Source organism: Acinonyx jubatus, chromosome B4, assembly GCF_027475565.1.
Source record: "Acinonyx jubatus isolate Ajub_Pintada_27869175 chromosome B4, VMU_Ajub_asm_v1.0, whole genome shotgun sequence".
Lineage (NCBI taxonomy): Eukaryota > Metazoa > Chordata > Mammalia > Carnivora > Felidae > Acinonyx > Acinonyx jubatus.
The window spans coordinates 40,185,010-40,212,525 of record NC_069387.1 but is presented as its reverse complement, the minus strand read 5'-3'; the positions used below and the strand labels follow the sequence as shown (position 1 = coordinate 40,212,525).

The window sequence follows — 27,516 nt, the reverse complement described above, 5'->3', positions numbered from 1 at the left end:
GATGGACCACTCATCCTGTATTGCTGTATTTGACCTTGCCGACTGAAGTAACTACCTGTATCATCTTACTCTCCAAAACAAGTAAATAAAACCTTACCTTGCTGTCCCTGATCTGCACAGCTCCTGGATGCCCTCCTGCTGGGTTCGAAGGTTACGAACCATTTATGTGTGGTGCCAGCACCCGGTGGTAGTTTCAGGCCAGATTTGCTGTTAGTGGTAAGGTACTCTCAGAGAGCGGCAGAAATGGGCCCTACCCTCTTCTTTGGCATTCTGTGATGAGAAGGAAGCTCAAGTTTGCAAAGCAGTTCTGGCTCTGTGACTGTCCTTATGCTGTAGGGTGTGGAGAGCTAGAAGCTTGTGAACTTTATCTTAGTGTCTCCACCCACCCCCTCTGACTCTATTTCTCCTCACTGGTCCCCTCACCTTCTGCCCAACACATTGGAATATGCATTTGAGTTGTGTGAAGAATGCTTCCAAATAGTGCAATATTTTGGACACAGAAACAGTCTCTCAAATATATTTCAGAACCAAGGGACATTAAAATTAGTTAATCAAAAACTATGAAGGGAACAAAGCCAGTTTCAGTTTATTTCAGAAAATATAGTTTAAATGGATGAAAACAAATATCTTATCAGGCTCCTTGCAATTCCCATTTTTCCATGCAAAGCAGGGAAAGAATAAAAATCTAACATGAAGGACATTTCCATGAAATGAAATTTCTTTAACAGAAAAATAAAGCCTAGACAACTCTTCTTCAGGGAAATAATCCAGGGTATAAATCTCTGGTGGTAACTTCGGAAGGGCAAAATATTTACCAGTTTCCATAGCTCTTGTTTATTTTACAAAACGCAGTGTAAACACGTGAGCCTTTGTGGCCGGCTCAGAGGGGATCCAGGGCCTAGCACCAGCTGTCCCTCTGTGGTTGGGGGCTGTGCGGGGCAGCAAGGACTGCCTCCATCAGGACGGAGCTCCTGGAGCCTGCGTTTCCCCCCTGGTCTCCGCTGTTCCGTGTCAGCCCAGTGCTTACATTTTACCTGCATCTCCTCTCAGGTCCTTGGCTGTGGTGGATGGTGCATGGTGACTTGCTGTGTCCCTTCTCTGACCTGGGGCTTTGAAGACTTGAGTTTTCTCTTACCAGCTGGCTCACATGCCTGTTCTCTCCTGGAAATAGTCACGCCCCACCCTGGAACCCTGTCGGTGAGACAGGACTGGCTGGGGTTGGCCTGTCCTGGTGCAAGAGTGCCCCCTGGTGCTGTGTTTGCTGCATAACCGGACAGGTTGGGCAGCTGCGGGGGCTGCTGGTGCTTTTAGTTAAGCATTAGCCAGAAAGATCTTTTTCAGGAGCCATAGACTCTGTCCCCTGCCTCCAGCACGCCTCATTAAAGCTTCCTGGGGAAATGAAAATCTCTGGAAAAGGAGGTTTAACACCTGATTTTGGTCATCTATTGTGGTGTTGTCCACTCTCAGGATCATGGGAAAGTTGTATTATTTATTCTTGACTTCAGATATCTAAAGTTCACATTTAAAAAGAGGAGGGGCGCCTGGGTGGCTCAGTTGGTTAGGTGTCCGACTGTGGCTCAGGTGATGCTTTTGTGGTTTGTGAGTTTGAGCCCCACATCAGGCTCTGTGCTGACAGCTCGGAGCCTGGAGACTGCTTCGGATTCTGTCTCCCTCTCTCTCTTTCTCTGCCCTTCTCCTGCTTGCACTCTGTCTCTCTCTCTAAAAAAATAAATAAACTTAAAAAAACTATTAAAAAATTTAAAAAATAAGGGGAAAAAACCCCAAGACATATAAAAAATATGATCCTCTCCTTTCTTCTTTCATCACCTGTGCCATTTAAATATGTAAACATAGATCCCTTGATTTGCCATTTTCTTTGCATCCCTGTCAGTGCAAAAAGCAGGAAAGAGGCAGAACAGAGAGAGAGGCCTGGGGAGATGTGAGAGGTCCCCCTCCTCCTTCCATTCCCAGGCCTCTGAGGCCAGCACCCTGTGCCTCCTGGGACCTTCCCAGCCCCTAAAAGAGCCCTGGTTTCCTGTGCTAGTCCCTCCCTTTTCCATCCTGCTCACTGTCACCAGGGCTGTTCATATCTGACACTCTTCTCTTTGAGGCAGGGTCCTGCTCACAGAGCTTCTGGGCTGCAGTTATCCTCCAAGTTAAACACAGCCCCCTGGAGCTGACAGTGAAGGCCTCTACGGTTGTCTGGTGACTGCAAGGATGTTCTGTCTTCCGTTCCCACATGGAATCCCTTTTCCTTTTCTCTGCCTGGGTCCTTCCCACTCAGCACAGGTGCATCTTTGTGGGGCCTTCCTGGAGCACCCCAGCATCTGTGAACATTTCTTTTGCACTGCTGTGGCTCTTCTATTTCTCATTTTTTTTTTCTATTTCTCATTTTTGTTTTTCAACGTTTATTTATTTTTGGGACAGAGAGAGACAGAGCATGAACGGGGGAGGGGCAGAGAGAGAGGGAGACACAGAATCGGAAACAGGCTCCAGGCTCCGAGCCATCAGCCCAGAGCCCGACGCGGGGCTCGAACTCACGGACCGCGAGATCGTGACCTGGCTGAAGTTGGACGCTTAACCGGCTGTGCCACCCAGGCGCCCCTCTATTTCTCATTTTTAAAAGCAGCTTTATTGAGGTATAGTTTACATGCAGTCAACAGTACCTATGTAAAGTGTACAATTTGATGAGTTTTGATGTATGCACACACCCATCACCACAATCAAGATAATCAACATTGCCATCAGCCCCAAAAGTTTCCTTATGCCTCTTTTTAATACATCCCCAACCCCCATCTCCCACCCCCAGGCAGCCACTGCTCTGCTTTCTGTCACTATAGATTCGTTTACATTTTCTGGAATTTTCCATAAATGGAATCATGCAAGGGGTGCTCCTTTTTTGCCTGTCTTCTTTCACTCAGCATGATACCTTGGAGATCCATCCATGTTGCATGTTTCCATAGTTTGTTCCCATGGCTGAGTCACATGCCATGCTGTGAATGTATCACAGTTCTTTTATCTCATTCAACTTTTCATCGGTGAGTCTTATTTCCTCAATTTGAGTGTCAGCCATTTGAGGCTGGGAGCGTGTGTGTATTTGGTCCCCACTACTCCTGCAGCGCCCCCCAGCAGTGTGACCTGCCCATGGCAGGCAGTGTGATTACCAAAGAGAGAGGCAGCTGTAGTTAGTACAGAAAGCATGTGGTGTCTGGGGCCAGAATGCCAGGTTCAAATCCTGGGATGTAGCACCTGGTCAAGTTCCTTGTCTGTGTCTCCATTTCATCGTTTGTAAGTGTAGATAATGCCAGTACTTACCTGATAGGGGTATTGTAAGGAATATAAAGTGAATAAATGTTAAGTTCTTAGAAAGGTATCTTGAACCTATTTAATGCTAGTTCTTGGTGGGAGGCAGTAGAGCATGGTGTTAAAAAGATGGGTTCTGGGCTCAAATCCAAGCTCTGCAGCTGTGATGGTGTGACCCTAAGCAGGTGCCAGCTTTTTCCTTTGACAAGTGGGGATGGTAAAAATATCCTCACTAGAGGGCTGCAGTGAGGATTAAATGAGGCATTTATAGGAGCGCCTGGGTGACTCAGTCGATTGTCTGACTCTTGGTTTCGGCTCAGGTCATCATCTCACGGTTCGTGAGTTCTAGCCCCGCATCAGGCTCTGCACTGACAGCGTGAAGCCTGCTTGGGATTCTCTCTGTCTCCCTCTCTCTCTGCCCCTCCCTGCTCACGCTGTTCCTGTCTCTTTCAAAATAAATAAACTTAACAAAATAAATAAAAACATTAAAAATAAAAAAAAAAGTCATTTATATAAAGTACATAAAACCATGGTACATAGCATATGCTCTTTAGATGTTGGCTGTTATTACTTACTGAGTGAAGGGAAGGTGTTAAGGGTCACAGGTAAGAGGTCCTGGAGGAGGACCGGCAGCTTGGGGGAAGGGTGTTTTCCTTGAAGACCTCTGATCTCCCTTCTTCTCGGCTGACTGATTGCTGGCCATGGAAGCAGATGGAATAAATAAAACCTTCTTGACCTGGGAATTTGTTAGAGGTCTTTGAGCTACTGGATAAGGGTGTGTTAATTCAGGGGCAGGTAATTTAAGGTGAATTTCATTTTAACTCTGAATGTGACTCACTGGCTGAGTGTAGAGGGATGCCTGCTCCCGGCTCTGTGGTCCGGTCCCTGTCCGTGCTGGTCACAGTCTGCCCTGCCATAGCTGTCCTGTGAGGAGGCCTGAGTGCCCTCCCTTTCGTGGGCGGGAAACCGGCCCGGGGAGCGAGGCCCAAGTAGGAGTTCAGGTCTCCCTGACCTCACGGCCCTCCTGCAGTGGGGCCGCCTGCCAACTCTGGGAAAGCTGCTTCACGGGCTGAGGGAACCCTCATCTGAGAGACTGCCCTCTGGTCTCAGCCACTCCCAGTCCCAACGGCGTGACGAGTCTCAGAGTCTTGCTGCCCTCCCCTCTGCTCTTCCTGCCCCGTCCATGTCTTGTCAACTCCACAAGTAAATGGAGTCTGTTTCTCAAGCTACACCCCAACTCTGGCTGGGGAAATGGCCAGCCGCGTGGCACGGGAATCCTCATCTTCTCACCTTGCTTAGTTTTAGCGCAGCTGCCAGAGATGGCCGCACTGGAGGGTTTTCTGCAGTCTGTAGTTCGTCATCCCTGGAGTTTGTGCGGTGGCAGGGACCGCCTCTCCCAGAGCCTCATACTGCCTTTCAGCCTGTGTGTGTTCAACTGTACGGAGGCCGGGCTCAGGCACTGCCCTCTGAGGGGAGACCGAGCCAGAGGTGGGGGGACCGACTTCTATGGCCTCCGAGGCTTTGTGCCCCCAGTGTCCTGGGCCCTCCCTGAACTGTGTTTTCCTTCAGTTCCTGGAAACCTGGGTCCCATCCCACCAGCCCTGCCAGATCTGCATGTGCCTCAGTGGGCGGAAGGTCAACTGTACGACACAGCCCTGCCCCACCGCCAGAGGTGAGCTCCCCACTCCTGGCTGCTCTTGGAGGAAGGACTCCCTTGGGCCATAGCCACCTGTCTGCAAACCTGGTGGGCCAGATACAAACGTCCATTTCCTCACCCTGCCCTACACTTCTTTACCTCACTGGGCTCAGGGTCCCCTTTTCTGTACCTGGAGTAGATATGCTCAGAGGTTAACCCTGCCCCCCTGGCCCCACCTTGGCCTTCAGATGCAGAGTCTCCTGGAAGGCACATTTGAGGGGGCCACCAGGACACCCTGGGGAGACTCATTTGTCCGAGGCCCCTCAGCCTGATTCCTGGTGGGCCTCCCATGCAGGGCCTGTGCTGGTTTTCAGGGGACGGGAGTCTGTGACTTTTTGCAGGCTGCAGGCTGCAACATTATTGGTTTCTCTGATCTCTGTGACATTCTCTCTCAGCTCCCACATGTGGCCCCTGTGAAGTGGCCCGCCTCCGCCAGAGTGCAGAGCAGTGCTGCCCGGAGTATGAGTGTGGTATGTGCCCGGCCCCAGGGGACCCACCCAGCAGGTGCCGAAAGGCGCGTGTGTGCTCAGGCACAGGGTACTTGAAAGGAGGTGGATGAGGGGTGATTGGATTTTCCAAAAAATGGCAAAAATAACTTCTGGAAGGTAGCTTCCTGGGAAAATTCTGCAGTGAATTATTAAATGTGAAATTTGAAAGCATTAAAAAAAAGAATGGAGTCATCACTGGCGGGGGGCGGTGCAGAGATTTACTGAAGAAAAAGCCATGCCAAAGTAACCCATTTGCCTTTTAATAACATTCTGAGGATACTAGACACAGAAGGCCACCCACAGGGCACCTTGATTTCAGCAAGTTATTCGTCAAAGGGTTTCATTACAGGCTTGCAAACTGCATGGTGAGTAATGGGCTGAATAAATAGTGTAATGAAACGAATCCAGAGCTGATGGAATTATGGTTAACATGACAGGAAATCTCCAGTGCCCCGCCGCTGTCCTGTCCAATGTGTTTATTAATTGTACGGATGAAGACATAAAGTACAGGCGTGCCAAATGTGCAGTGGTGCAGATCTTTGAGGGAGAGCAAACAGAACAAGAGACAGCCCAGCAATCTAAAAAAGAATGAAATAATCTGAGACATTTATTTATGCTGATGAAATTTATCAGGCATAAATAGAAGTCCTACGTGGAGGGAGACGTGTCTTGAGAAAACTTTGTGTCGTAAAATAGGTCTTAGAATATTAACAGGAGAGAGAACTGGGGCCTCATTTAGTTCAAGCCCCTCATTTTATGGATGTTATTAAGCTTCTATGATGTGCCAGACACTTTGCCTTTGCTATTTCATGATATCTTGAGACTGACCCTGGATGGTAGACTTCCCACCTTGCAGAAGACCAGACAAGGCCCAGAGGGTTTGAGAGGGCTTGGCTGAGATCTGGAAGTCCCAGCAGTGACAAGAGGAATCAACATGAGCTTATAATATGACTCTAGATCTGTCTGTCTGTCTGTCTATCTATCTCTTCCCCCCTTCTCTATCGCCACCTATATCTCCTCCTTCTCCTCCTCCTCCTTCTCCTCCTCCTCCTTGTCCTCATCCTCCTCCTGCACCCAAAGCAGTAGAAGTCTGTAGGAATAGAAATGTCAGGTGCCACTCACAATAGTGAGTGACCTTGCTGACTTCTGAGTGGGCATCTCTCTTTCCTGGCCTCAGTGTGTGACCTGTCGAGCTGTGATGTGCCACTGGTGCCTCCCTGTGAAGGTGGCCTCCAGATGACCCTGACCAATCCCGGCGAGTGCAGACCCAACTTCACATGTGGTAAAGCCTCTGCAGATGACGAGGGGGTGGTGCGGCCACTCTCCCCTGGCCAGGGGAAGGCGTCCTGTACTCCAGTTCATTGAGTCTGGGCTTCAGGTACATCTGGAGTGGAGGGGTTAAGGTCACACCAGGATTGAATCTCCCCAGCCGTGTGCTGCTTGCAGGTGAACCGGATGTGGGCACAGCAACAGGCACCTCCCTCTTGGGCTGCATGAAGACAGTTGGGCAGATGGAGAGGCCTCCAGATTCAATCTTTACTTGCTCCCATTCTCCCAGACACCCCCGGGGGGTGGGAACGTCCCTTGGTTTGTCCTTACCACTGGATCTTCTTCCCAAACAAATTCATTCATTCCCTCTCGTATGTTTATCCACAGAGTTGGACTAAACCAAGGCATGTTAAGGAACAGAATTCCATATTTAGTCTGTGAGAATACCCACTTTATGTCCAGAGGAGTTCCTGTCCCCTTGTTTTAGAATCTCACTTGAGCTCCTAGATGTAAGGCCTGGAGGGAGGGAGGAGACCTCATCCTATTTGAAGGAAGTTGGAAAGACGCAGAGGACACAGGGATGGGATTGGGATTTATAAAATGACACTGTGGATTTGACAGGATTGCTAGCGTTTTTTTGTTCAACATTGTTGGAGGACCTGAAACTGCAGGGTACTGTTCTAGGTATGGAGGTGGGGAATGGGTCACATAAGCTACCAGCACATAAGAATTTTGGGGTGCCCAGGTGGCTCAGTCGGTTAAGCGTCCCAACTCTCAATTTTGGCTAGGGTCATGATGTCATGGTTCATGAGATCAAGGCCTGCGTTGGGCTCTATGCTGATAGCATGGAACCTTCTCGGGATTCTCTCTCCCTCTCTCTCTGCCCCTGCTCTCAAAAATGAATAAATAAACATTAAAAAAAAAAAAAAGAATGCTTACCAGTGCATGGTATGCCCACGCCTGTCTGGGTCTTGGAGACTCAATGTCTGCTGTCTCTGAGAATCAAAAGCTGGAAGGACCCTACCTCTTTATGGAATGGAGACCAAGCAGCCTTTACTTCTCCTCCATTAGAATTCCTAGCTTCACATTTCTCCTTTTGATTAATGTTCCTATTTTTTCTGCAGACTAACTGCTTTTTGGTATGATTGAACATCTTATAGCCCCTGGGCTGGGACTTAGTTTCTGATTTAATTTTGTGGGTCTGGAGTTCCCCGGGATCTTCTATCATAGCTCAAATACTTAGGACCCCTGGCTATGTGCACTATCCCGTGTGGGGCTGGAGCCTCACCTTGTGCCCATCACTCAGCCTGCAGGAAGGACGAGTGCAGAAGGGAGTCCCCGCCCTCTTGCCCCCCACACCGGACGCCCACCCTTCGGAAGACCCAGTGTTGTGATGAGTATGAGTGTGCTTGCAGCTGCGTCAATTCCACGGTGAGCTGCCCACTGGGGTACCTGGCCTCCACTGTCACCAACGACTGTGGCTGCACCACGACAACCTGCTTCCCTGACAAGGTAGGGGCCACTGAGTTCTGGCTGGGAAGATGGCCAAACACTTGTTCCTTAGGAAACGTTTGCCTACCTGAGCCTCCTTTCCTGCCCAAGCTGAGCACTTTAATAGTGGGGAGCTGCCAGCATTGCATCACAGTCTAAACGGACATTTAATTAGTTTGGGAGATATTTATAGAGAACCTAGAATGTTCTCAGCATGACGAGGTGCTAAGGTTACAAGCAAGGTATAGGACATGGACCATATCTTTAAAGAGCTTATTTTATAGGTTAGCTAAGGAAATAATATAATTGCATGAATTATTTAGGGACTAGGTATAGTTTACTTATTTGTTAATTGCTATCAATTCATTCATGTGACCATCCGTCTACCAGTCTTTCCTTCCTTCCTCCCTCCCTCCTTTCCTCCCTTCCCTCCCTCCCTCCCTCCCTCCCTCCCTCCCTCCCTCCATCTATCCTTCCTTCCTTCCTTCCTTCCTTCCTTCCTTCCTTCCTTCCTTCCATCCATCCATCCATCCTTCCATCCATCCATCCTTCCATCCATCCTTCCATCCATCCATCCATCCATCCATCCATCCAATTTTTACCGAGCAACAACTATGTTCTATCAAAGCTGGTGCTTTGTTAGGTGTTATGGGAGAAATGTAAGACTCTGTTATGATCTCTTATGATCTTGCTAGCATATGGAAGACAACAGTCCAGAAACGGAATACAATGAAGTGTCAAGGGATGGTACAGCTATTAAATGCAAATGGCAGTATTATGGGGACAGATCCACCAAGATGAGCTATCATGAGCCAGAATTGTCACAGGGAGACCTGGGCATAGTTGCAGTGGCTGGATTATTAAGGGCGAGTCCCAGAATGAATGCCAGAGAGAGGCCTCGATTATCTTTCCCTGGATGCTTCCTGCTTGCAGGGTGTCATTGCCTCCAGACTTTTTGGTGAATAGAGCGTGGAAATGTATTTTTAAAGAGGATGAAACTCATGCATTCGTTATGATATTTTGGATTCCAATTCTATTCTAAGGTTTTACTTAACTTCTTCGATTTATACTTGTACCACTTCTAAGTTGCGGTTTCCTAGCATGATTAATATAATTACTTATTTGCTTTCTGTTACAATATGCCTATAATAATCTCAAAAATAACAATGCCAATATTATTGCTAACACGTTCTTTATCATAGGAATATAGCCCATCAGGGATATATAGTCAGAATACTGGGTTTTAAAGTTATTTGAAATAATTATTTCCCTTGTGTGATTTTCCCACTGCTCTAGTGGAAATATCTAGTTAATCAGATATTTCAGCGTGTTTTCCATTTTTAGGGGTTGCATTTACTTCCTTTTTTTTTAACATTTATTTATTTTTGAGACAGAGAGACAGAGCATGAATGGGGGAGGGTCAGAGAGAGAGGGAGACACAGAATCTGAAACAGGCTGCAGGCTCTGAGCTGTCAGCACAGAGCCTGACGCGGGGCTCGAACTCACGGACCTTGAGATCATGACCTGAGCTGAAGTCAGACGCTTAACCGACCAAGCCACCCAGGCGCCCCTGCATTTACTTCCTTTTTGGTTTGCTATTTTGTTATACGAAATACCATGGCAGAGTAACATATTTACTAATAATGCTGTAACAAATAATGCTGTAACAAAACCTGTCATTTTGTATTTTGGGCATTGCATCTTTTGAGATAGATTCCTGGAAGTGAATTTTTGGGTGGTAACATTTTCCAGCAGGCTTCTTGATAGAAGAATCAGGGGTTCCATTCCGTAAGTTCATTATACAGAAGCTGGAAGACAGAGTAGCTAAAGGACAAGGGCTTATAAATACTTGTACGGCTATGATATGAATGAGGGTGGAGACCTGTTCATGGCTTCAAAGGGAAGACTTGGGATTAATGTCAAAACTGTCATTAAGTGTCATGATTCCTTAGTGCCTCATTCCTACAGAGTAAAGTCTGAGTACTGTGTAGCATGTACATCCCAGGCTTTACATATTCTGATCCCAATCTACCTTTGTAATTTCATTTCCCACATCCCTTCTGTAGCCTATAGTTCTTCCGAGCAGGATCCCTCGTCTCTCAAACGTATTCCCATTCTCTGTGCCTCCTTGTTATGGGCGGGCCTCAAGGGAATACCCATTCATAGCCTCCACTCACCTCCAGTCCACTTCTGATGGGAACAGAGGGCTATGTGTGGATGGGTGCTAAGTCCAGCGACTTTACTGGGTCTGAGGATTAGGGAACAGTTTTCTGCGTGACATAGGAAGGAATTAAATGCAGTTAAGGCAGTGATAAAACTGGATTAAGGCAGCCAGTGAGTTATTTCTGAGCCTGTGGTCCAAGAAGGACCCACCAGGGGCCCCTCCCAGGGTATGCCAGCCATGGCTCTCTAAGGCTGGTGGGCAGGGAAGGGAAGAGGAAACGTACTTGATAAACATCCCTCCAGGTGGGCAGAGACCATGTTGGCTTTATATATTGCTGTTTTCAGCACCTACGGCACCTTCCAACACATAGCAGGTGCTTACTAACCTCTTGTTTGAACAAACGGAACGAGCTTGCTCACAGAAGCCTTGTGTCTGCAGGTGTGTGTCCACCGAGGCACCATCTACCCTGTGGGCCAGTTCTGGGAGGAGGGCTGTGACGTGTGCACCTGCACCGACATGGAAGATGCTGTGATGGGTCTGCGTGTGGCCCAGTGCTCCCAGAAGCCCTGTGAGGACAACTGCCGGTCGGTAAGGGGCGCAGAGGGGCTGGGCATTGCCAGGAGCAATCAGGGTGGGAGGTAGGGGCGGGGGGATCCCAGAAAGGAGCAAGAAAACCCCTTTACTAATTGGACAGAGGACCCAGTTCATAGGCTGAGCTGAGCCCATCAGTTTTCTTCCTGAGAAGTTAATCTATGGAAAACAAAGACTGAATAAGTCAGATTAGACAGGGATGAACCCCGGACCTGCAGAGCCATGTTGAGCTGCAGCCAGACTCAATAAAGACACGTGCAATCAAAATTTATGAGAAAGCAAAACTTCCTCCCAGAAGCAGTCTGCCTGCAATGAGGAGCTGGAACTGATGGGCAGAGAGAAGCAGAGACGGGGGCTCATGGGACAAATGGAGAGAAACACTGTATGACCACTGTGCCCCCTTGCATCTCCTGCATTTCATTTCTGAGAGATTCCCTGCCTTTCCCATAAACCTGCTTTCATTTTAGCTAGCTTGAGTGGCTTCTGTTCTTTGCAGTCAAAACCCCTGCTGATACACAAAACATATTGGGTGCTGGTTTTATTAAAATGACCTCTAAGCAGCACTCTCTTACTTTACTTTTAAAAAATTTTTTATTTTATTTTCAAGAGCAAGAGAGACAGAGCACGAGCAAGGGAGGGCAGAGAGAGAGAGGGAGACACAGAATCCGAAGCAGGCTCCAGGCTCTGAGATTATCTGCATAGAGCCGGACGCAGGGCCTGAACTCATGAACCATAAGATCATGACCTGAGCCAAAGTCGGACGCTCAACCGACTGAGCCACCCTGGTGCCCCAGCAGCACTCTCTTGCAAGTTGTTTCCATCCCCTTTCATGGCCTATGGGAGGAGATGGAGACTGATGCGTTTCCAAAACTTAGCGTTCCCAGTAGACACACCTGGATACCACCGCATCATCCTCTCCCAAGGGCGCCTGGCAACTCCGCTCCTCCTCAGTACCAGCAAGGCAGGTAGAGGCAGACAGACTCAGGAGACTCTCCCACTTTGGGATTCACACTTGGGTCCTCCCTTCCATCATTAAACCACCCACTTCCAAACCAGCATCAAGAGCATTAGCCTCATTGCTGTCGTGAAGACAAGCACAGGATATATGCACTTGTCTGCTTTTTTGTCATCATCATCTCCAGATAACATTAAAGGAATGATGATGATGATGATGATGATGATAATGGCCCTAAACCAGAATTTTACCCACAATTCTCCCTGCACAACCATTGCTCCCTTTTTTCTAGGGTCTGACCAGTCTTAACTGGCAAGAATAGAGTGCCCCAGAACACACAGGAGCCTTAGGGGCCGGCTACTGCAAGAAGAATTAAAAACTGAATTGGGACAGCAGTGATCATGTTTTCTGTACTGCAAATTATAAATGTGGTCTGAAAAATCAGCAATCTGTGTAGACACATTATGGGACAATGAAACTGGGAGCACCTCCAGAATCAGACTAAATTGTGGCTTTAGGAGCTGTGTTCTGAGGGACTAAATACAATGCATTATATTTTATTTGTCCTCATGATTCTCCTCCAGAAGGAAGAAGAGGTAGGGTTGTTCTTCCCACTTGCCAGATAGGAAGCAGGGGGCTAGTACAAGGAATGAAGTTGCCGGTAGTTTACAGCCCTTTGAAGCCAGTAGAGTGTCCTGACTCCTGGCTTGCGGCACTGTTAGGCTAGTATCTTGGCAACACCAGCAATGCAAGAGCCAGTTCGATCCAGCAAAGAGACAAAGCACCAGAGCTCCAGGCCTCCCACCTCCCATTTTAGCTACGGCAATTGTGCTTCAAGGGTTGGGCTGTTAGGGGTGCCTGGGTGGCTCAGTCAGTTAAACATCCAGCTCTTGAATTTGGCTCTGGTTATAATCTCAGGGTTTGTGAGTTCGAGCCCAATGTCAGGCTCGTGCGCTCGCACACGCGCTCTGTCTCTTTCTCTCTCTCTCAAAATAAATAAATAAAAACTTAAAAAGAAAGGATTGGGATGCTAAATAAATTGGGAATTTATTTTCAGGGACATATCTGTCTTCAGATTGGGTGGATAGTAGATACACTTAATTCCATTCTTTTTTTTTTTTTTTTTTTAATTTAAATTCAAGTCAGTTAACATACAGTGTAGTCTTGGTGTCGGGAGTAGAACCCAGTGATTCATCTCTTACATATGATACCCAGTGCTTATCCCCAAAAGTGCCCTTCTTAGTGCCCATTACCCAGAAAACAAATAACCAGTGAAGAAATGGGCAGAAGACATGAATAGACATTTTTCCAAAGGAGACATCCAGATACACATGAAAAGATACTCGACATCACTCATCATCAGGGAGATACAAATCAAAACCACAAAGAGATACCGCCTGACACCTGTCAGAATGGCTAACGTTAACAACTCAGGAAACAACAGATGTTGGCGAGGATGCAGAGAAAGGGGAACTTTTGCACTGATGGTGGGAATGCTAACTGGTGCAGCCACTTGGAAAACAGTATGGAGGTTCCTCAAAAAATTAGTTCCATTCTTTTTTTATACTTTAAAAAAATGTTTATTTTTGAGTGAGAGAGACGAGCATGAGTGGGGGAGGGGAGAGAGAGAGAGAGAGAGAGAGAGAGAGAGAGAGAGAGAGAGAGAGAGAGAGAGGAAGGAGACACAGAATTCAAAGCAGGCTCCAGACTGTCGGCACAGAACCCAACATGGGGCCCAAACCCACCAACTATGAGATCATGACCGGAGCCGAAGCCACCCAGGTGCCCCAAATTAGTTTCATTCTTAGTTGGGGAACCAGTGCAAACAGGCTGGAGAAGAGTAAGAAGAAGGGTGTGAGATATAAGCCATAGGATTCAGAGGAGTATGGGAAAAGAAGGAGAGATGACATATATAGGCTGAACCCCAGTTGCTCAGCAAGAAATGGGGATGTTGGAGGTATGGTGGGAATCTTAGAAAGATGGCAGCCAGGAAATTTGGTGGCATGGTGCGAGAAGTGGGTGGGGTTTTGAGAACAAGGCCTCTGGTCTGGGAGTCCGCTAACATACTGATGACCACGTTTGCAGGTGAGGAGGGCAGCAGCAAACAGGAAGATTATGCAAATCCACATGACTCAGCACTCTGAGGGAGGCACACAAGAGTGACTCGAGTCCCTAAAGGGATTAATGACTGTCTTCTGTGCTCCCTTGAGGCTTTGTTTCTTTCACAGCGCTTTGTGTATTCTGCTTGTAGTGGACGGTGTCTAGATTGTATCGCCCTAATTTGTTGGCTCCTCCAGAGTATCTAGTACGTCATAGATGCCCCATGAACGTCTAGAATCCCAGCTGATATAGGACTGGGGACAGCTCCGTGGGCACTGCTATGACGCAGGTGGGGATGTAAGTAGGTCCTGTGCAGATGGTGTAAAGTTGAGCCAAGTCTCTGGAGTGCCCGAGTTCCCCCAGAGAGAGGCACTGGCATTGTGTGCATTTTCTGACTTGGCCCTGCTCATCATGAGTGTGCCTGTGGAGCAGAGCAGGCTGGGCATCCACACCCACCCTGGACAGCTGCCGTCATTCCTTGTCTTTCAAGGACAGAGCTCCAAAATGAAGCGTGGTCCTGGGTTCTCTTTCCTTGGCTCCCGGGACAAACACACGTATCAGTGATTTGCCTGTTCTTTGTATATGGCTTTGGAGTTTCGGGAGATTTCAGTCCAAGTTCCTAATGCTTTGGCCATTAAGATGTGCTGGCAGAATGCAGGGCACTGGTCTCCCTGGAGAGACACTGGTCTCTCCTTTCTGGGAAAGGTCAATCTGTGCACTTTCTTATCTTACTGGGCCTCATAAGCCGCTAGGTAATGTCAAGCAATGGCCAGGGGAAACCCAACTCTGTATGTTGGTGAGAGCTCTTGGGATCAATGTGCTCATCTTGTATAGGTAATTATCTCTGTTACAGCGGAGACTAGATCCCAGGCATCCTGACCATTCCCTCCAGTAAATGAGGGGCCCTGGAGTTGGCCATGATAAAGATCGGCCAGGTGGCTGCTGCTGAGTGGATTTTGGACTGTCTTTAATACTCCTGTGGACTGCATCTTGGTTTGAAATTGGAAGCTTTCAGAGGGCATGGTTATGTATCTTCAGCTGGTATAAGACCTAGCTTAGTGACTCAGTGGTTGGTGCCTCTTACCCACTTCTTAGCATGATCCTGAGGCTGTGGATGACAGAGATGAATATGTTCACTCCAACTGGTCTGTAAATCCCCAAGGCTCAGTGCACATACAGAGTAGATAAGAGCACCTGTGTTTTTGCTGCTGGGCTGTCCTTACTCGCTGTTCTTTGTATTTTTCCAGGGCTTCACTTATGTCCTCCATGAAGACGAGTGCTGTGGAAGGTGTTTGCCAACTGCCTGTGAAGTGGTGACTGGTTCACTGCGGGGGGACTCCCAGTCTCACTGGAGGAATGTAGGTCTGGGGCCCAGGCTGGTAGTGCCTTACCAGCTTGGTTGTCCATTCTGTGATCCAGTGCTGAATTCTCCGCCTTTTGGTTTTCCCATAGGGAGTTGCATCTGGCTGTGGTATTATCCAGATGTTGGCTGGGATTACTTTCCCCTTAGGAATAGTTGAGATTGCCTTAGACTTCCCATTTGGTGGATTTGGGGAGAGGCCCAGTTCCTTCCCTAAGAGTTCTGTGAACTCCTCGGGGATTCGTGTCCTCCTGTTTACCTGTGGATCTGAGGTCGGCTTCCCCCAAGTGGTTGGTATGGGATGGCCTCAGCATCCTGCATGTGTTGTGGGCCCACCACTGCTCCAAAGCTCCACAGGCTATAAGTACTGTTCTGCCATGAGTCGGGCCACTCATCCACAGGCCTGGAAGCCCCAGGGACAGATTGCTGGGCTGTAGGGGCCAGATGCTAGCATCCCTAGTCTCTTGCTTTCTCCCTGTAGGAGTAAGTGGGAAGTAGCTCCTGGCTAGGAAATGAGTGGAATTTCCCTTCTACATCCCCTCTGAGTCAACCCATGCTGCTGCTTCTTGGTCAGAGTGCCCTAGAGCCTCTGAGCTCAGCTCACATCCAGGGCTGAGGGTGGAGGAGAGTGTCCCCAGGCTTCCCTAAGGGGTTCACTCAGTGCTGAAGACTGTGTCTGTAGAACACATGGCTCTGAGCTAGGATCTTAGGATGACTTTGACCTAGACTTATTGAAAGACTTGGGATGAGCCCCATTCACTCCCTCTGTGGGCCTTACCCTGTGGGTGGGATTTACATATTAAGCTGGGGCTCACCCCCAGAGCCCAGATCCGCTCCCTGAGAGAACAGCACACCCCACTGGGCCCTCAGCCCAACCTTGCTCAAGTCTAATGTTCTAACCACAGGTTGGCTCTCACTGGGCCTCCCCTGACAACCCCTGCCTCATCAATGAGTGTGTCCGAGTGAAGGAAGAGGTCTTTGTGCAACAGAGAAATGTCTCCTGCCCCCAGCTGGACATCCCTACCTGCCCTGTGGGCTTCCAGCTGAGTTGTAAGGCGTCAGAGTGTTGCCCCACCTGTCACTGCGGTAAGGCGTGCGTCCAGGGGCCCCACCTCCAAGCCTCTCTTTCCACTAAGAACTCCTGAATTCTTTGTCTTTTCAGCAACTCGGGGAAATGGGCAGGATCAAACTCCTCGTATGTGTTCGTAATGCTTTTGTGGGAAAGCAAATACGATGAGAGAAATATTATAGTTTCCTAAAGGTCATCACTGTGCCCAGTGGTAGCTTTATATCATTCCACCTCCAGTTATTTGCCCGTGTGTGTTAGTAGTGGTAGAGCTCCCAAACCCCAGGCTTCTCAAGCATCCACTGTATTGCCTCTGCTGGGGAAAGGTGTTCCACCTTCCCACCCCCAACTCCACCAACAAAAAAAATAGCATTTCTCTCCACCACCTGCTCTGAATTCTTTGTGTGGTTTGAGCTTGGGACTTAAAGTTTCCAGAATAGAGTTTCATTCTTTCAGAAGCCCAAGTGCCCTCCCACTCACACTTAATGTGTGAACCATTTAAAAGGTTGTCCCTTGAGGCTGAGGAGGGGGAGGATCTTCTTACTGTGGGCGGCATGGTAGGACACAGGCAGCCTGCCCTTCCTCTGCAGGCCTGAGAGGAGTGAGGCCACTGTGGGACCCACAGCGCCTGGGGTGGGGTGGCGAGAGGGACTGCAGATGGAGGAGAGGGGCGCAGATGGGGAGGAGAAGACCCTGAGGGGATCAACCCTGCACCTTTCTCTCTCCCCCAGAGCCACTGGAGGCCTGCATGTTCAATGGCACCATCATTGGGGTGAGCCTTCTTCTCCAGGGCAAGTTGTGTGGGTGCCGTGGGAAGGATGGGCAGCTCAGTCATTTGAAGTGGAAATAAAAGGAAGCAGGGAGCCCTATCCCCCACTTTCCATTGCTTCCAGGGCTTCCAGGGCATCTGGCTGCCAGGCTCCCGCCATCTTGCTGACTCTGTAGGGCCTCACCTTCCGGCCCCCACTCGGGCTCCTGAGCATCTCTTCTGTGTGCAGAGAAGCACTCTGATGGCATCACACACATTTCAATCCGTCTCCCTCTCTCACTGCTCAGGCTCACTTTCTGGCATAAAAACTCTGACTTACCGTCACCATACTTGAAGTGGAAGGCAGGAATGGAGCGGGTCCCTGGACCCAGGAGGAGCATCAGGGTGATGGCTCATCTTGTGTGGGCAGCCGGGCCCCCTCTCCTAAGGCAGATGGCTGAGGTGAATGGGAGGGTCAGGGGCAGGCGGTTGGTGTGCTGGGGAGCCTGATCCTGGTGCCTCTGGTTTCAGCCTGGGAAAAGTCTGATGATTGACGTGTGCACGACCTGCCACTGCACCATCCAGGTGGGGCCCGTCTCTGGATTCAAGCTGGAGTGCAGGAAGACCACCTGTGAGGCCTGCCCCCTGGTAAGAGGGCTGTTAGGCATCCGGGCGATGGCCTGGGTACTTGTGGGACCCATGCAATGGGACCTTACTGGAGTCTGTATATAAAGCTTTTGTTATTTTCTGACTACGGACAATATTTGACAGCTATAATGAAGAGTCTAGTTTTGGAAATTTAAACAAACACAATATTTGCAAGACTTCTGACGCCATATTTACAGTTCTTTATTATTTTTTTACACAGCATTTTAAGAAGCCATCATTGCCATTCTTTGAAAACATTAAAAATTATTTAACAATTATCAGACACTAAATGAAAAATTCTATACAGTATTCCTTAAAACGGATGTACGTCATCCCGTACCTTCATTATTGGGCACTGAATTGGCTGAAAATATTTCACCCTGTTTCTGCCAGGTCACAATGACTATGCTCACTCTGAGTCCCTCCGAGGGTGGATTCTGAGAAGTGGAATCATCATTTCTAGTTAGCCAGATGAAAACCGGCATTTCCTTGTCTTCACTGTGACCCAGCCCCACCTCACGGATCTAGACCTAATGCTTCTTCCTCAAACTGCCGTCTGTGCTGGGGGCTCCTGCTTTGTTCAAAAACACAGTGAGTCAGACGAGCTTCTTGTGAGCCAGAGGCACAGAATAGAGTAATAGCACTTTCAGGCAGTGCAAGTGGAAGGCTTCCCCCCTCAACTGTGCAAGGGAGCAGGCAGGCTCTGGGGTGAGGCCGGGGAGGAAGGAGTCCTTCCTGCGAGGAGGAGTGTGGCCAGCCAGAGCAGGAGGAAACATCAGGAGGGTAGAGATAAAGGATGCTGGAGCAGGTCCCGTATACAGAGTGTTCTCCATCTGTAGAACCGTTCTTCATGGCCCTTGGCACAGAGTTATACTCTCAGTAGGGGCTTAGTAAAATCTATGTGGAGCGAATGACTCTATAGGAGACACAGCTCTATTTTTTTTTTTTTTAAGTAAAGGTGAATTTTTTTTTTAACATTTATTTATTTTTCAGACAGAGAGAGACAGAGCATGAACGGGGGAGGGTCAGAGAGAGGGAGACACAGAATCTGAAACAGGCTCCAGGCTCTGAGCTGTCAGCACAGAGCCCGACGCGGGGCTCGAACTCACAGACCGCGAGATCATGACCTGAGCCGAAGTCGGCTGCTTAACCGACTGAGCCACCCAGGCGCCCCCAGCTATTTTTTTTAAAAAATATTTTTATTTATTTTTGAGAGAGATAGAGCATGAGCGGGGGAGGGGCAGAGGGGCACAGCACGAGCAGGGGAGGGGCACGAGCAGAGAGAGGGACACATAGAATCTGAAGGAGGCTCCATGCACTGAGCTGTCAATACAATGCCTGATGCGGGGCTCGAACTCATGAACTGGGAGATCACAGCCTGAGCTGAAGTCAGACGCTTAACTGAGCCACCCAGGTGCCCTGAGACACAGCTATATCTGATAGAATGATTCAGAGAACATTCCTGCCTCAATGAGGTTGAAGCTAATGAGGCACACATTTTTGCTTTTTGTTGCTGTTGTTAAATCCTAGTTGCTTCTCTAGGGTTTTGGGTGGTGTGTGTATGTATGTACGTGTAACAGCTCCCCTGGAACACATCTGGGCTTAAATAGGGAATTAAATAATGCTGCACGGAGTTTGTGGCATCTCTTCCACCTTGGATGTCCACTGACCTACAAATCAGCGCAGCAAGAGGTCCACACCAGTGCGGTCTTGAAGCAGCGCTTCCTAGAGGGGGAGCTACTAACTCCCTAACAGCGCCCTCTAGTGGCCAGAAGGTGGTACAGTAAAGTCTCTACATCCATAGAAATCCAGCAGTGGAATCAATCCAGTCTAGATACATATGTTTCAGTATTCTTAAATCCATGGCCCCTTTTGGTACTCTTCCTCCTTTCCTCCCAAATCCTAATATCCACCATGGCAGTGTACCCACTTCCTCCCTGTTGAGAACTTCTAGATTAGTCCTCCTTCTACATGTCTCTCAACCTTTGCTGAAAACTGCCTCAGTTGTCCCCTTTCTAGCTCAACATCCTTAACTGATCTTGCCACATGCCTCTGCCATGAAGGTCAGAGAGGTCTCCTGAGGGTGGGGAGCTGTGGTCAATAAAGTTTAGGTAGGTGTGCTTGAACTGCCTACATCAGACTCAAGTGTTAGTGTCACTGGAGATGTGAGTCCATTTCCTCCCCGGGAAGGCGGTGCTCATACCTTAAGGAGACCTGCAGAGGGTGGTTTGTGCTAGTGGATAGTAGACATGAAACTTAACAGGTGAAGGCCTGACGGAAGCATGAGGAAGAGAGGTCACCCTGACATGGAACACTGAGAAGGCAGCTGGAGGGGCACGACCATGAGCTGACCTTGAGCAGTGAGTTGAATGTAGAATAGAGGACCTTCCAGGGAGGGGAATGGGGACCAGACTGGCAGATAGAAGTAAGAGTTAGAAGAGGTAAGACTAGAAGGCTTTGAGCAGCCAATGCAATTTATGGAAAGTGCTATGGGACACAGGCAGGGCAATGTTAGGGGCATGAGTGGGCAGGGGCAGGACTTGTGGCTGCTCACACCTACACAAGTAGACTGGCTGGTGGGAACTTGGCTGGCAGGCAGAGAAAGCAGTTGCTTCTGATTGGATGTTCTGGGGAAAGCCCATTCAGCACTGCCCTTCTGTGTGTGTGTGTGTGTGTGTGTGTGTGTGTGTGTGTGTGCGCACGTGTGCATGTGTGCATGCATGGCATGTGCTTGCCTATGGAACACACAGTACTGCCTGGTGTGGCCAGGAAGCCTTGCAGGGCTTGGGCAAGCCCTGTTACCTGGTGCAGCTGTATTATGCCTTACAGGACAGGGGACATGCAGAAGGTCTGTTTCCTTGTTTACTCCTGTAAGTGGGTCCTGTCAGGCTCCCTGTGCACCTCCCTCCCTTGTTCCCAACTCCAAAATCATTGCCCCTCTCCTAGTACCTTCCACCCTCTCCTCCTTTTCTTCCTGCTCTTTGTCCTACCACAACACCCTCTGTTTTTTCCTGTTCTTAGCTCAGTTGTGCCCTCTGCCTCTCTGGTGTGTGGGTTTTGTCTCCACCGCCCCGTCCCTTCACTTAGCAGTCCCCTCCTCCCTTTGTCCCCTGCCTACTCATTTCTCCTGTAAAGATTTTGTCCATTTTCCTCTCCTTGGGCCTGCTGAGCAGAGCGTGTTTCCTAGTCTCTTCTCTAACACTCACTGAAAAGAAAAACACCCAAATCTATGCTCCCACGAAATCCTGCCTAATTTAAGCCCTGTTTAATCTCCCCCTTCTGACTATAACCACCCACACTCACTCATACTGTTTATTCTCTTTCTTCCTGTTCCTTTACCTTGGTCCTACACCTTTAAGGTATTGTATGCTTCTGAAAACGCAGTTTAAAGCTTACAGTAAACGACAAACTGATGCCCTCAGACTCCAGCGGTGTCTTTCCCAGTGTGGAAGACTGTGTGGTGTGGGCCCAGTAGCTCTGATGCTGTGCTGAGCTCTATACTCACTCGCTTTCTGCACGGCCTGCTCCCTGATGACACACTGAGTTCTGAAGCTTGGTTTATGAGTAGCAAATTGCTTAAATTCATTCTGAGCAGGCTTAGCGACTCCTAACCTTGCCTGCTGATAGGGGCATTGAGCCCATGTGCAGTGCACAAGGGGGCATTGCAGAGAAGCCCGTGTTTTCTGTCTGAGGATTCAAACTGACTGGCTAGAGATTCATATGAGGAAAACCTCGGGGCCCAAATGAATGAATCTCTAAGTGGTTATCACCAAATGAGGCAAAATGAGAAAAAGACTGAAAAAGAATGACATTGTGGTTGGTTTCTCATATAAATCAAGTTATTCTTTAAAAATATTGTGAGATTATGTTCTTCCTTTGTTGTTTTTTTTTTTTTTTTGGAGTGGTGGGTAGCATTAAAAGAGCTTTAATTTTGATGCAGTGATGAAGCAGCTGATGGTAGCTTTTTGATTTTTGTTTTATTAACATTGTTGAGAATACTCTTACTTTGCAAGATTAAATGTGGTTGCCCTATGTTGACTGCTAAATCTGGGGGCATTTTTGCAAAGACTGTGAAATCCTGCTGTCTGGAGGCTGCTGCTTTTTCCAATGCAGATATAATGAAGGACTGTCACTTAAAGCCACTGCCAAGGAGTTCCCAGCTCAACTCGTCTCAGTGAGTGTAGGAGGCCTACTAAGGGCCAGGTGCTGGGATACAATGACACACAGCATAAACTGAGTTTGGAATTCACATGCTTCTCAGGGAGAACAAATGAAATTTTCAGATTGTGTTAAGTGTTATGGAGAGTGTGTGCATATGTTGTATGTTGTATCCTCTCTGAGGATTGATATTTGAAATGATTACTAAAGGATGAGAAAGAGCTAGTCATACAAAATGTGGGGAAGAACATTCCAGGGAGAGGGAATAGCATACACAAAGACTCTCAGGTGAGGAGGTTGGCATGTTCACAGTCCTAGGAGATGCACAGGGGTAGATTGTTAAAAGCAAGGGGATGGTGGTAGAAGATAAGGTCAGAAAATTAGGAAGGAGCCATGTGGGGCCTTGTAGAACATGCTAAGAAGATTGGGTTTTATTCTAAATGCAATGGGAAGCCATAGAAAGTCTTATTTTTTCCAGGGGGGGATAGTTTACCTAAAATAAAATGCACAGATATAAAGTATATAGTTTGATGAGGTTTGGTAAATGGACAAGCCTGTGTAACCACTAAACTAGTAGTCGAGGAAGTGCAACTAAAAGGCCAATAGGGGAGAGAAAACGAAATTCTAAATAAACAACTTGATTAAACCAAAATACTATGGAAAAAAAAAAACATGGAACAAATAACAGAGAAGACAAAAAATAAAATGAATAGTATAATGGTAGATTTAAACCCAGCCATATCAATAATTTCATTACTGAAATCATTGTAAATGGGCAAAACAAAATCCTGATAACAAATGGAGATTGTCAGGCTTGGATAAAAAAGCAAGACTCAATCAGTATACTGTTTATAAGAGATGCGCTTTCAGTTTTATTTATTTTATTATTTTTTAAAGTAAGCTCTATATCCAACATAGGGGTTGAACTCATGACCCCCAGATCAAGAGTCATATGCTCCACTGACTGGGCCAGCCAGGTGCCCCAAGATGTGCTTCCTATTTAAAGAGATGAAGAGATTGAAAAGAAAAGGATGAAAAAAGATATGCCAACCAATGCTAAGAATAAGAAAGCTAAGATGGATATATTAATACCAAAATAGGCTATAAAATGAGGAATGTTACCAAAAATATAGAAGATTCTTTCATAATTATAAAAGAGTAGATTCATCATGAAGACATAAGAATCCTAGATGTGTATGTATCTGGTAGCAGAGTTTCCAATACATGAAGCAAAAACGGACAGAACTAGAGGGAGAAATAGGCTTGTCTACAAACTTATTTTGTAATTTTAATGTTTTTTCAGCAATTTATAGGATAAGTAGGAAAAAATCAGTAACGATATAGAAGATTTGGAAAACTGTATCCACCAACTCGACCTAATTGAAAACAATAGACTACTCTATTTTCAAACTGCAGAGCACACATACTTCTCTAATGCACATGGAATTTTCAGTTATTTGGATCAAATTCTGGGCCATTAAAAGGTCAATACATGTCAAGATTTTGATAACATTTAGGGTATATTCTAAGACCACAATTTAAATTAGCTTGAAATTAGTAACAAAAAGGTATTGAGAAACATGCCCCCTCCCCATATTTGGAAATTAAATAAAATACTTTAAAATGATCCATGAACCAAAGAAGAAATCACAAGTGAAGATAGAAAATATTTTGCTAGAGATAATAGCAGTTACTCTAGAGATTCCAATATGCATCCTTGACTTACCATAGTCTACTTTGATCTGATAATATACATTTTGTGTATGATGTACTCTCCCCCCATACTTTGTGCTATTGTTGTCACATAGTTTACTTCTACGTGAGAGATAAATTCACAAGATGTTATTGGTTTTGCCATCCAGTGCTTTTAACAGTTGTTTACAAATATTTTGTCAAGAATTTATGATCTACAGAGGGCCAGTCTGATATAAGCTGCTCTGCCATCACTAGAACCACAACTCCATGGATGGTTTTTAAGCAGGAGAGTGAAGTCATTCTGGCAGATGTGTGGAGACTTACAGTGCAGGGTCAAGAGTGGAGGTAGGAAGACCAATTAAGTCTATTACCAGAGTCTAGTGGTAGATGCTGATGGCTTGGACTAGGTGATGATAGAGGACACTGGTCATGACAAGCAGAGGATGAGTTAGAGAGGCATTTTGGGCAAGATTCAGTGATGAGTGGGGGGTTGAGAAAAAGAAGTAAGTCAAAGGTGACTCCCCAGTTTCTGATTGGAGCAACTGGGTAGTGAAGCCATTTATCAAGGTAAGGTGAGGCAGGAGAAGGACGAAATTTGGGACAAAAATCAAGTTGCATTTTGTATATGAGTCTTGAGAAGACAGTAAGATAAACAACTGTCAGGCGAACAATTGAATTTGTAAGTCTGGAGCTCAGGGGAGAGGTCTGATTTAACAGGTGTGGCCGCTAGCACTTGAGCAAGAGGTGCGTATGTGGAGGGAAGGAATGCCATCTAGAGAACAGAGAACTGACAAAGGTTAGCTAAGAGGTGACTGTTGACTTTCTGAACTCCTGGTAAAACTGCTGGATGGGAGAGATGAGAAGCTGGAAAAGTAAGCCTCCTTATGATTGGGGTGCTCTGGGAGGTTCACTAAGGCTGGCTTTTCTCCTGGGTACAGGGTTACAAGGAAGAGAAGAACCAAGGTGAATGCTGTGGCAGATGTCTGCCTGTGGCTTGCACCATCCAGCTAAGAGGAGGCCAGACCGTGATGTTGAAGGTAGGAGCAACTTGAACTCAGGAGTTTCCCCTCAAGTCACCACTGGGTTTCCTACTTGGAGATCTCCTCTCCAAGAAAGAGGGACTGCGTTTGCATCAATACTGGCTTCCCACCTATTTCTGATTTTATAGAGAAAAGATGGATAGTCTATAGAAGGTATAGAATTTTTCTCTCTGATTTAGCAAATTTTTCATTCTTATTGACATGAGTGTCCTTGGCGTGAGGCCCATGATGTGGAGTTGGTTGATCTCTAAGATTTCTTCCAGCCTATTGTCTGTAAGGCTAGACGGGCAATCAGGTGTGAAACAAACTGATCCACGAAGGCGGGAATTCATTGCTAGGGCTTGGAGGTGATGCCCTGGTTCATCTCTGGTTCCGTTGTTGATTTGCTAGTTTACCCTCACTACCTCTTAATGTTTTTAACCTTCTAGGTGGTCAGAAGAGTTTAGCGATTCTCTGCATTGATGCAGCCCTATTCACAGTAAATAAGTTGTAACACTGGGGCTCGTCTCGTATGCTCTGGGTGTGGAGACTATAGATATTGTCTCATTCTTGTTCCATAGTCCTCCAACCTGTTTCAACAACTTCGAGGTGTCAAGGTCATGGTTTGAAGTGTCTCTGCAACACAAACACTGCCCTTGGATTTGCTCTACCCATTTCCCCTCTTTCCTTTCAGCGTGATGAGACACTCCAGGATGGCTGTGATAGTCACTTCTGCAAGGTCAATGAGAGAGGAGAGTACATTTGGGAGAAGAGGGTCACAGGCTGCCCGCCCTTTGATGAACACAAGTGTCTGGCCGAGGGAGTGAGTAGCTGGAGCTCAGGCTCTGCTTTCCTCTTGACTGCCCCATCTTTGACTCTAAGAACAGAGTCCTCTGAACAGCATGCAGTCCCCACTGACATGATGTCCCAGTGTCCAAGGGAGACCCCTGACCCAGTTTAAAAAATCACTGAGGTTTCAAAATCAAAGCCTGTTGGAGAGATAAAACTCTCTGCACTATACGATGCTTTCATTAGATACCTTCTTCTTGGGGGAGGTTGTTTGATGGAGAGGTGAGAGATCAAATGATTTCTAGTCTCCCCTGAGAATGATGGTCCTGGTGAGCCAACTGGGAGAGAATCCAGAATACTCAGAGTTGTTACAGGCTGGTCAGGTGGGGGTGGGGCCAGTCTGCTCACATTTGTGATGGCTTTGCACAGTTTATGTCTAGAGACTGAAGCTCGGGGCTGAGTCCAAAGCCAGGAATTGGCCTGGAATGACCCGACAGCATCCACTGTGTACTATTTGTGCCTAATCTGGGAATTTGTTGTTTTCTTAGGGGAAAATCATGAAAATTCCAGGCACCTGCTGTGACACATGTAAGTACATGACCACTAGCTTGTCCCTTGAAATCCGTCAGACCAAGTCCAGGGACTATTCTTTGGAGGAAGCTTTATTCTGGAAAGATAATTCTTAATTATTGGCCAGTTGCTAGGTTCAGTTCTGCAGGAAACTGCCACCTTCCCTGAAGGTTCTTAGACTGCCTCCTTCTCAGATCACCATTCAGATGCCTGTGAAGCAGTTTCTTCCTTTTTTCCTCTGAACTCCTAACTATTACTCTCCTCTTATCTGCCTTTCCCCTCCCAGAGGTGTGGGTGGCTCATATCTTATTTTTCCCACCAGAGCTCCTGGAAGGCACCCTTGATCCATGATCTTGACAGAGCAGACACTCAATATACATTTATTCTTTGAGTGTCAGACAGCCACCTCCCAGAGAAAGAGAAGCCACCAGCTGGCTAACATCAGCTCCCCACCATATGCTGTGGGAGCCACAGAGAACACAGAATCTTCTCAAGGATTCACAAGACTGGTCTACATGTATTAACCTCCCCTTCTTCACTCTTGGCCCCTCTTGACCTTGCAGTTATGTCAGCCCATAGCTCACAGCAGCAGCTTTGGGGATGGACCCCTGCAAGGCTGCCTGTCAGGCAGCAATCTCCCCACACATTCTTGTGTTCATGAGCACAAGTAACATGCAGAATCCTAGTGTTAGTGCTGTGTTCTCTGAATATAGAATTACTTGCCTGTGCTAATGTTTTTTGGTTTTAGTTTAGTGTTTTGTTTTGTTGTTTTTGTTTTATTTTGGGTTCATGGGCCCGTGTTCACCGTGTTCAGTATTGGGTAAAGAAAGAGAGTGAAAAGTGTGAATACCTTCCATGCTTGCTTGCTTGTTTGTTTGCTTATTTATTTGTTTATTTATTTATTGAGAGAGAATATGAGTGGAGGGAGGATCAGAGGGGGAGAGAGAAATCCACCCAGTGTGGAGCCCAACTCTGGGCTCAATCTCTGACTGTGGTGATATCATGACCTGAGCAGAAATCAACAGTCGGATGCATAACCAACTGAAGCATCCTGGCACCCCAGTCATTCTCTTCTCGATGGCTCATTCTGACAGTCCCTGCCTTTGCCATAACCAGGTTGCAGATTGCAGAAACACACTCTGAAAGCAAGTCTTTCTATGATTCCTGTCTGCATAAGCTTAAGAATATGAAGTCAGGAAACCATCAGAGAAGATGACTTCTCTTTGGGCACACTTTGCACAATGGAATTTGGTCAAGAGGCTGTTATTTGCAAAGCTAGCAGGGAGGTAACAAGAGGCCTTTGTTGGTCAGTACTTTTAGGAGGCAGAGACCCTTCATAAGGAGAGGGAGCCAGGCTCAGGATTTAAACCTACAGCGAAAGAATATAGTATGTTGGCCTAAATATG

General features: G+C 47.3%; 1 protein-coding gene across 2 annotated transcripts in view; it reads left to right on the top strand.

Moving 5' to 3' along the window:
* VWF (von Willebrand factor) overlaps positions 1-27,516 on the top strand; it is a 137,439-nt gene that overhangs the window by 108,309 nt on the left and 1,614 nt on the right. For both annotated transcript variants that reach the window (XM_027074097.2, XM_053225737.1), the window contains exons 39-50: positions 4,873-4,975; positions 5,395-5,469; positions 6,665-6,769; positions 8,063-8,268; positions 10,850-10,999; positions 15,305-15,415; positions 16,323-16,503; positions 17,215-17,255; positions 17,763-17,879; positions 24,671-24,769; positions 25,446-25,574; positions 26,089-26,128. In XM_027074097.2, coding sequence (XP_026929898.2) covers positions 4,873-4,975; positions 5,395-5,469; positions 6,665-6,769; positions 8,063-8,268; positions 10,850-10,999; positions 15,305-15,415; positions 16,323-16,503; positions 17,215-17,255; positions 17,763-17,879; positions 24,671-24,769; positions 25,446-25,574; positions 26,089-26,128 — 1,357 coding nt within the window. The remainder of the gene's footprint in view (positions 1-4,872; positions 4,976-5,394; positions 5,470-6,664; positions 6,770-8,062; positions 8,269-10,849; positions 11,000-15,304; positions 15,416-16,322; positions 16,504-17,214; positions 17,256-17,762; positions 17,880-24,670; positions 24,770-25,445; positions 25,575-26,088; positions 26,129-27,516) is intronic.